The 10447-nt window shown below is 40.4% G+C and overlaps 1 protein-coding gene across 2 annotated transcripts; it reads right to left on the reverse strand.

The window, feature by feature from the left end:
* Positions 1 to 2935: 2935 nt before the first annotated feature.
* nepro (nucleolus and neural progenitor protein) lies at positions 2936 to 8239 on the reverse strand. 2 transcript variants are annotated; one of them, XM_035677134.1, is made up of 9 exons: positions 8035 to 8239; positions 7636 to 7844; positions 7445 to 7533; positions 6687 to 6815; positions 6453 to 6530; positions 6013 to 6314; positions 5453 to 5511; positions 5125 to 5339; positions 2936 to 4925 (listed from the first exon to the last, which is right to left on the reverse strand). In XM_035677134.1, exons 1-9 carry the CDS (start codon positions 8117 to 8119, stop codon positions 4586 to 4588), a joined length of 1506 nt encoding a protein of 501 aa, XP_035533027.1. In that variant the 5' UTR covers positions 8120 to 8239; the 3' UTR covers positions 2936 to 4585. The 2 variants fall into 2 exon arrangements, with proteins under 2 accessions (XP_035533027.1, XP_035533028.1); XM_035677135.1 differs by having other exon boundaries at positions 7690 to 7844; positions 8035 to 8220.
* Positions 8240 to 10447: the final 2208 nt, after the last annotated feature.

Here is a 10447-nt window from a genome sequence, read left to right on the forward strand (position 1 = left end):
TTGATGGAGGTAGGTACGAAAGAGTATTTAAAACAGTTCAATTTGCTTTTTGGGATTCTGTACCTTCTGCCAGAAGGCAAGAGCTCGTATTCCGTTTGAAGGATGTGGGAATACGAACTCTTATAATATATTATATGTTATTTTTTTAATATCCCTGTACACATTCACATTACTCTGCACTTTACTGCTTTTTGCACTTCTGGTTAGATGCTTAACTACATTTCGTTGTTTTAGTACTTGTACTTTGTGCAATGACAATGAAGCTGAATCTAATCTAATATCAGTTTGTTTTAGCTCTTAACTACTCATGACTACACATTAAGTATTTTTATTTTGCTGATGCTGTTTATATTGTTTCAGATTCCTTTAATGTTCTTACTTAATGTTGCCTACAGTTCCAGGCAGCCACTGACTGCTCAATGTAACATAGACAAAAATTAATGCAGAGAACTAGATTATATTGTATTATCTTGTATTCATTTACTGATTGTTTCTTGATTTATTCTGTTTGGTCTTTAAAAAGTTATCAAAATGTGAAAAAGTGCTCATCAAGTTCTTGAGCCTTTTTCAATTTCGTTTTCAATTAACTTGTTTTGTCTCACCAATATATTCAGGTTGCTATCATAGCAGTCTAAGAAAAACACATTTATTTTTGCAATTTCTGCTTAAAAACTTGATTGATAATCTAAATTGATTAAATTTTCTGTCAATCAACGTATTGATTAATTGGCAAATTGTTGCACCTTTTAACTTCTTAACTAGAGCATGTTTCACAAGTGTGCGACTAGATTTTAAAATTGCATTGAAATGAATGGATGATTGAATTGTACAATAAACAACTACATTTCCAAAACTCGGTACCACAGTAAAATGGTGAGTTGTGATGTTAAGAAGTATTCTGTAGTGGCTGTAAAACCACTGCTATTGCCTTTAACAATATAATAATGGTTAAACCAATGAACTTCAATCTTTGGCTAAACATTAACACTAGTAACCTGTAACACTCATCTGAGTCCAATTTCAAATATGCCAATAAAAGTTTGTGCACTCCTCTGTACTACAATAGTGAAAATCTCCAGAATACTAACATATTATGGGATATATGTATTTGTAATTTATATTTTATTTGTTTTTGCCAGAGAAAACAAATGGTTAAGTTTTTAGTTTTAGTAAAACTAAGAAGCCAAAGTCACTTTTATGATAATACAATAGATGATGTCCTAATACAATTTATGTTTAAAATTGAGCTAAAATGTGCAACAGTACAGGCAGTGCAATTTTAATGTGTAACAATAGTGCCCTCTATGACCCTGAATGAGAATAAGTGAGTACATAAAGTAAATGGAGAGATGGCAAAGGTACAGCTGGGGGCTTTTTAAAGTCCTATTCATCATACTCTCCCAACAGATTTTGTTAGCACAGATATGTACACGTATGAAAAATATAAAGGTGTGGATTCCCCTTTTCTTTACTTTATTCCCTTTCCATCTTAATTACAGCAGGGGAATAGAGCGCATACATACACTATGTTCCAGGTCTCAGCCCTCTAGTACAGCATGGCACTGATGAAGGGAACTTTATGCTCTAGAGGATTGTCTAACATATATTCTTGGACACAGACATTAAAAGAGCATACACCACTCTCTTGATGAAACCAAGTTATTAAAGATTTATAGAAGAAAGTTATATTTCCTCCCAGTCTGAATATAAAAAACAAAATCCACTTCATGAGGAAATTTGAACTCCGTTAACAATGGGATTAGTAAGCAAAAAATCTGCTTGCATTTCCTATTTCTAGGCATAATCATAATATTGAACTCATTAACGCAGTGGGATTGAAAGCCCCTATGGATGAGGGGGAGACACTACAAAAATATTGCACTGGCTGCACTGTTTATATTCACTGTCCCCCTCTGGCCTTAATGAGCTTTTCAACCTTGGACGTTTGCTTTACTTGCTTTTCCCACTTTATTCATGGCCTTGGTATAAATGTATGCTTTACATCATTGAGCTATTGTAAACTAGGCTGAGTTATGATCTGCCTTAAAAGAGCATGATGCACTAGTTCAGCCTCTGTGGCTCTACTTCGCTTTTTGTGTCTCTGTGGACGTAATGATGTGATTGATTTAATACACCTCCGAGTATAAATGTTGAGAATTCCTTCGTGCCATGCCATGCAAAAGCTGAGACCTGAAACTTGCTCTATTCCCCCGCTGATATTAAGGTGGCAGGGAAATAAATTGAAGAACAGCATATTGGGAGTGCAGACCTTTATATTTTTTCTCCTGTTTTAGGTCATAATATGCCCACAGGCCATAAATGATGCATTTGCAGAATCCCTGGAGAACCTCCTACTCCAACAACAACATTCCAGCACTGAACCCAACCATGTGGAACTATCTATTTCCAATTATATGCTATTAAATACAGCTTGGTTAACAAAGTTAGACAGACAGGGTGCCCCGCAATCTATAGCCTCCCTACCCTTAGCTGAGGCTGCAGACAGTGCTGAAGACTTGCTGCCCCAGCCAGATTATGATGCAGGTTCTAAAGGTGTACCGGTGAAAAAAGACATCAACCAGAGTGAAGCTATTGCAGAAATTGGCCTACCAGTTCTGTAACTGGGTTGAGTTTTTAATTACTGTCTAGTTGATTATTTTTAGTCACTCATGTTTTCTGTAATTACTGACAGCTACATTTTAACATTTAAAATAGTATTACTGTTTACAGACAACAAATTGTAGTCCCTAAGTATTATATAAATTAATAAGTGACTTAGGATAAGGTAAAGGAGGACAAGATCAGTTAATGTAAACACATCTTAATCACCTAATCACAGTCAGCTCAGAGATACACTCTGTATATTGGGAAGTTGGTGACATTATACAGTCAGTACAGAATGAGCCACGGACACATGCTTCCAATTCATGCTGTATTGAGTTTATGCACTTTATTTTGTATTTCTTAATTAAAAAGCAGCAAGGTCGAAGTCATTCTTTGTGCATTGCATGAACAATGCAGTCTAAAAAAAGGTAAAAAATGTCCTTAAATTAAGGTTTTGCTGCTGTGAATACCCCCCCCCTAGTCACTTCAACTCCAACATGCAGATAAGAAAATGGTCTGACTTCCTATGTGCACATGTATGCAGAATGCAGACATTCAAGGCTTTTCCTCAGCTCCTTTCCTTCACTGCAGGCGAGAACAAAAGTTGACCTTGACTAACTGGTTTAAGATAAAGCACAGGAATCAAGAATCTGTAGACGTATTTGAACAAATAAAACTGGTGGGCTGATGTGAGACCATAACTCAACCCAGGCAGGCTCAGTGAGGGGGAAGAAAACTGCACCGTTGTATTTGTGCAGATGGGAGGACTGTGTCTTCTTTGGCAGAGGATAAGAAAGTGGGCAGCAAAAACACAGGCTGCAACAAAACTAACCCTTTAGCTTCTAATTTGGTGCACAGCCTCCACTCTTTGTTTGTCTAAATGGACTGCCAGACACCTGCAAAGTTTCTATACTAGACTTGAAAGACCTAGAGCTGAGGCCACCCTATCTTACTAATACATTTCACTGCCAGTGTGATCTCTGTTCATACGAGCACTCTGTAGCCACAGACTCAATCATAGGAAAGAAGAATGACACCTCTGCTTTCACACTGCCTCTGCCAGGGGCTTTACATTTAACAAGGTTGAGGGATTCATTTAATAATCTGAGAACAATCACCAACCTGGAATTAATCACCAATGCACTGACTTATTAACTCCACCAAGTGGAGCTACAAATACCTTCAGGACTTTAATAGGCTGCTCCTCAAACGGTATCTCAAAAGCTCCTTATGAACACAGAATCTGTCACATTGATGGCTTTTACCACTTAAAATAGGTTAATTTGGAGTATTACATGGTTCAATACACTGATTTTATTTCGTTGTCCATAAGAAATGGTATGTTATTACACTGTGGTGCTGTCTTAACAGGGTGGACTTAATAGCTCTAATAATTGTATTTCACAGTGTGCGTGCTGTAGCCAGCAGGGGAGTGAGTGTCTGAAAGAGGCTAAAGCCTCATTTGGTGTTCAACACCATAAAATTATGCAGGAACAATACAAGTTTGAAATGGTGTGAGTAACTATGCATAACTGTGTTAATGGAACAGGTCTTTGCCTGGTAAGTGTCCTATCCAATAAAGGCTAAAATGCCAAAAAAGAAATCCCCTTTAAACATCACCTTTAACATTACGTTCACACCAGTTGAAATCTTTTTTAAATGACCACTAGGGATTGCAGTTCTTAGACCAGTGCATCCTGAGATTCCCCTGTGGTGCTTTGTGTGGTCAAAGGTGCAAGAGACTCTAAATTTTAAACCAGAAGAAGTCAATAAAACAAGGCTTTTTCAGCTTGGTGTCAAATACAGTAGTACACTGTGCAATCATCTGCTGCTGTTTAGCATTTGTATAACATTAAACCATTGTCCAATCATCAATTTTTAAATTCCATCCAAGCCTCTTTTTTTGAAAGCAGATGTGTCATATACTGAGCCCCACAGCATTCAGTAGTTTGTTTCTTTGGACGTGTCTATTTCCAAAGTGTCACAAACCTACTGAGGCAAATATATCATCTATGTCATCACTGCCGTCACAGTCGGTGGTCTGAAATGTTGCCTCGTATGTGGTCCTGTTGCGTTGATTGTCCCCTGACAGTCCAGACACTGATGACTCAGTCCTCTTCCTTTGTCGCTTCAGCTGTTTCTTTTTGACACTAGCTCTGACGGCTGACAACTTAAATCGACTCCTGAGTGAATGAAAACGAGTTCTCAGGTGAGCGTTTCTCCTCATTGCAGCAGAAGACTGACAGGTTCTTGGCACTGACCCTGGAGGAGATAAAGCCCAGCGAGCTTCCTGTCTGAAGGTCTGCAACTTCCTCTGGACACTAGGGAAACAAATGGACAATTAGTATTAGTAGCAACTGTCAACAACTCTACACAGAGTGGCCATTGTTTAAGGCACATTGCAACAAAGTCAGCAGAAAGTGAACATTATAAACTTTGTAAAAGGTAAAAGTTTTGGCAGAGCTATTGTATTGAATTGCAAAAGTCCTCTCAGTATGTATTCCGCAGTCTTGCTCTTACTTGTAGCCTGCTGCCTCTAGGCCTTTCATCCTTTGGCACTTCAAACGCAAGAAGGTTAAGAAGCGTTTTTCCTTTTCCATTTTCTGGGATTTGCACCATTCGATCATTTCTTCAAGATGGGTTGCCATGTCTGAGAAAGTAGCAGCCTCTCTCACTTGTTTCTTGAACTTCTGTTTCTCGTCAGCCTTGTGCGTTTCCCCTGGGAAGGATTTGCCCTTTGGTACCAAAAGGATGTAACGATCAGATGAGACAATTAGGTGACAACTTGAACTTAAATAATAAAAAGGATTAGTAAACATTTCATCTCTTTTTTTTTTTTTTTACATACCTCTGTCAAGTTCTTGAAAACTTTGAGAAAAGGCTTCAGGTCAGTGTCAAGAACTATACCTGGAAAAAAAATAACAATAGTAATGTCAGTGCTGGTTCTCTGTGCATGCTATTTAGATTAGATTAAAACAGTTTTTCTTTTCACCAGAATCATCTGCTGCCATTTAAATAAAGCTACCTTGAAGATTATTTTATAAACTACCAGCAGCTGGTAAACAACCATCATGTAGCACAAGATAACCTCAAAAAAAGTGTACTGTGCAATATGTGTGTGCATGTTTCAAGGTTTGGAAAGAAGAAACTGCTTTACAATTACAGTTCTATTCCAACCTGTAAGATTAAAATAATATTTCACACAAGCAGGAAATTCTACCTATACTCATGTCAGTTTCATGTCAATGGGTTAAATAAAGGTTCAGACACAGGTTATGTAAAATAGGCATAAATATATGCAAGCGTTTCGCATGTTACATTACTTTTCCTGGTGTACTGTATTAATCAAAAGGGCACTGAATGTGACAAAGTAGGCAGAGAATAAAATGAAATGGAAAAGCTCCACACCTCTTTCAACAGCAACACCCAGGTCTTCTTTAACCTTCCTCGCCTGTCGCTGGTTCTTGACTTTAACAGAAGATTTCTTCCTCCCCTGCTGCTTCTCCTTGCACTCTTTGGTATAGGAAATGTGTGTTGACCGCTTAGTCAGTAAAAATACATCAGAGGGACTGAGGAACTGAGTCATATTTGCTGGCAGGGAGATGTCTGTAAGGAAAGGCATGGGCTGGGCCTTGGATACTTCTCTGAGGAGCTCCAGGAGCTGCTGATACAGAGGGTGCAGGCTGACCAGGATACCACGGCAAATCACCCTGAGTGAGCACAAAGGCAGGTAGGTTTAGACGAAGCCAAGCGAATACAAATCAAACTATTTCTAATACAGATTTTAATTCCGCATCTTCTTGCATTTCTCAGCCTTTTTAGATGTGACAATAAGGAAGAGCACTCACCAGAGACGACTGAGCATGCTGGTTATCACCATATTCAAGATGACAAACTCCTCCCATTTCATCTGCTGCTTTGAGAGTCTGAAGCAAACATATCTTAAGGGCAAAACCATGAGGTGACATCAAGAAGGCCAAGATTGTCAAACTTAAATCTGCATTTGCAAAGAAATATCAGACCTTCAGAGATATCTTTCAGATGACTCTTCATGTTTCAGAACAGTGCTCTGAAAAGGATACAAGAAAGCTCTGCTGCAGCGATTCAATGTGCAGCTCATTAGCTGTGCAGCTCCCAGCACCTTGAGACAGAGCCACTCCAGCAGGGGTTGACTGGGAACATCACACTCACCAGCCTTGATGCTCAGGGCTCTAAAACACACAAATGACACACACACACACACATCTCATTACAGTGAATAAACAACTTCCAACATTAAAATCAATAATGAATTAACTGCTTTTCTCCTCAATACATAAGACACTTGGGAAAATTAAACTAAAACAAATAAAAGCACATATTTTTTAAAAGGGACCTTTTCCCATAAATCTTAGTGTACCACACAAAACCCACAAATTCAAAAAATAGCCTGACTTGATGAGAAAGATCGGTGCCTGAGCTCATCGAGACATTATTGGTCTGTGGCGGTACTGACTGCACAAGTCTCAACAGAAAAAGAGCCTGAGAACCAGTACACAACCACATAATAATAAAAATAAAAACCCCTCGGAGAAGTGCTTTAACAAGGAAAAAATGCCTGTTAATACTAAAAAAAATGTGCCTCTTCAATAACAGGCAAATAAGTCCTTGATAAAAAAAAAAAGCTTCAAAAGCATTATCAATTTGAAACACAATCAGGCTTAAGTGCTTTGTTTTACCTCACTGCATTTAATTTATACCAGCTTTCACATACAATGTATGTCATGAACAGCAAAAGCTGTGTTTGATGCTGGCCTGTAGATAGCTGTCAGAAACAGACCATCACTACCAACCTACCAACCTTTGAATCCTGCTGGGACACAGCTCTGCCAGCTCCTGAAGAGCATCATCAAGCTTCATGCTCTTCAGTCTGTTTATGCATTGTTCAACCTGAGAGAGACATGCAAGGTGCAGATGAGTGAAGGTGTAGTTAGTGAGGTAAACTCTACTTCTGGAACATTTCTGTTTAACACACAGACGATCCTGTATGACCTGCATGTTTCTCTGTCCGTGGGCAGATTCGGACGCTTTATCCACAGTCCTCACCTGCTTTAAGCCTTTGAACGTCTTGTTGCCTCTGGAGCTGTTGTTTAGGATGTACAGCAGCTCGTACAGAACTCGGATCTCCGTTTGCAGAATCTCACTCCGAATTAGACTCAGCACCGTGTCGTTTCCCGCCAAGAGGGCTTTAACAACTGCATCTGCAGAACAGCAACAGCGTTCAAACATCCCAGTATATCCAACGATACAGTACAGCATCAACACTGCAGGGGGTGTCTATACATGCCCTCCCACGTGGGTGGCAAGCGGCATAGACACTGTAATCTTGCCCCAGAGACTTTTAGCAGAGTCGACACGTTTATCTAACAGCATCCGATGAACGAACCGTACCTGTAGCTGAGCTGAAAGGTGCACGGACACAAGAAACGGCACTGGGGAAGGGGATGTTTACTCTGTTCCACAGCTGTCCTGCCATGCTTGTCTTCCCTGCACAGGAAACCCAAGCGGAAGTCAGCCAGCCAATGATAGTAGAGTACACATAAACGTCAGAGTCGCCTTAAAGGGACAGCGACAACCTCGTCTCGTCTCACAAGCTAGTTTACCAGTTGCCGTGGTGACTAAACGGAGTCACCCTACACTAACACTAACTATTACTTACAGAATCCCAGTATGACTGATTTGATTCATCTATTAATATTGTAATAGTAATACATTTTATTTAAAGGCGCCAATCAAAGAATACACTAACAAATCTGATAACATAATATAAATCTAATGCTCCTCTTATTCATCCACAGCGATGACCTTGTAAATTCACTTCATCCAACACAAATCGTCCGAGCTTCTACCTTCACCCGTCAGTCCGTGGGCTGCCCATCCTATTATAGCCAGAAAACCTCCAAACTGAGCATTTCATTTCTTTTACCATACGCGTCAAAAAAGAACACTGAGCAAGACAAGCAGCAAGTCAAGAAAAATCAACAATGAAATCACTATTTTTGGCACATGGCAAGTAATTGAAACAAAAAAGAATCACGCATATGCACGGCTTGGGACCATAGGAAATAATTCAAATACAGCACACGTAACATGGCAGGCTCCTGGTCTCATTTTAAAATAATAAAAAAGTACAGAGGACTAGACTGTTCCCACTGAGGAACAACTACACAAAGAATATACGTAGAAAGTCTATGATGGGCAATGGCCAGATGACATGTCATAGCATAATTCCATGACTGAATATGAAGAAGGACATGATGGTTAGTGAAACATGGTAGCCATAAACAACCCTCATTCAGATCACCCCAACCCACTGGCAGCCCCATCTACTCTCCCTCCTGAGCAACAACCCCAGGACAATCCCACAGCCCCCACATCCCAATATCACCTCCTGCAGCAGACATATCACAGTTCAGCCAAGTGAGGAGAGAGCATACCTTCAACCATGAGTCTGCACCTTCCAGAGATGCCAAGTCTCTGGAAAACATCCCTGCATAGGTCCCAGTCCCAAAAAAAGGACGTCCTGATGAACAACTAGGAGGAACTTACAGGCTGGTAAGCTCTGAACCTCTCACAATTCAATGAAAAGGTCAAAGGAGAGACCTGGTCCTGGCTACACCATCAGACCATTAAGTAGTGCCCATCAGCACAAACCCCCTGCAAGTCCGCATAATCCAGTCACCCCAATAGAATGGGGTGGAGGTGGGTGCCCTCTCATCACCATGGGTGGGATGACTTATCTGACGGGCAGGACCGCAGTTTGGTGAGATTAAAGTAACTGTGTTGTCCTGACCCGTCTGATTTAGTAACATCGGCCCCCCAGGTAACTGTAACTGTCTCCCTTCCATATCTTCACCACCATACAGTACAGAATTTAAAGTACTGCACTGAGTCGTGTCATCTGCAGAAATACTACCCTGATGACCCGGCCATTGTGGGTGTGCTGGAGGGCAGACGGGGAGGGCTGAGTACAGAGACCTGGTTGATCGGCTTTGTGAAGATGGTGTGGGGAGACCACCTGCAGCTGAACGATGGCAAAGACAAAGGAGATGGTGGTGGACTTAAGGAGGAACAAGCCCTGCTCCTCTCCTGTCAGCATCCTGTGGACCCGAATGTGGATATGTGTCGACGTATAAGTAACTTGGAGTGTCACACTGGACAACAAACTGACTGGTCCCACAAACTCAGAGGACATGCTACAAGAAGGGCCTGAGCGTTTACTATCCTGAGGAGGCTCAGTCTTTAATGTCTGGACAACGAATTTGTTTTCATCAGATCTGTTGGTGCGAGCAACCATATTCGATTGCTAGGCGGTGATCCTGGGGTGCGGGGCCACTTCAAGGCAAAAGGACGCCACAGACGGAACAAAATCATTTAAGAGGCCGAGCTGTCCGTTAGGCTCTAATGCTATGTCACCCTGGAAGGAGGCGTGGATGGAAGGAGAGGATCCTGGCAAAACAACTGCATGGCAAATCGATGACAATCCCTCCCCACCCCCACAACACATGGACACAGCCTAAAGACAGCTTCAGCCCAAACAGACTATTCATCCCTGATCAATAAGACTATTCTAATAATAATTGATCTCTTAATCAAGCATGCATATAAACATTAAGAATTATCCCTTCGGAGGATAAATAAAGTATATTCTATCCCTCGAAACATCTATCTATCTATCTATCTATCTATCTATCTAATCTATCTATCTACTCTATCTATCTATATATAATATAATATATAAATCAATCAGAGAAATATACCGGAATGGTTACAATGTAAGAATGAGAAAAAAAACGTAACACAC

This window comes from Morone saxatilis, unplaced genomic scaffold (genome assembly GCF_004916995.1).
Source record: "Morone saxatilis isolate NCDOM2014 unplaced genomic scaffold, NCSU_SB_2.0 Contig5, whole genome shotgun sequence".
NCBI lineage: Eukaryota > Metazoa > Chordata > Actinopteri > Moronidae > Morone > Morone saxatilis.

Bases quoted from the DNA above. Each gene is read 5' to 3' on its own strand.
- nepro (XM_035677134.1), bottom strand. From the start codon at position 8,119: ATGGCAGGACAGCTGTGGAACAGAGTAAACATCCCCTTCCCCAGTGCC. The intron at 7,845-8,034 runs GTACGGTTCGTT...GCTGTTCTGCAG, and splicing joins ACCTTTCAGCTCAGCTACAG to ATGCAGTTGTTAAAGCCCTC. The intron at 5,340-5,452 runs GTATGTAAAAAA...TTGGTACCAAAG, and splicing joins TTTTCAAGAACTTGACAGAG to GGCAAATCCTTCCCAGGGGA.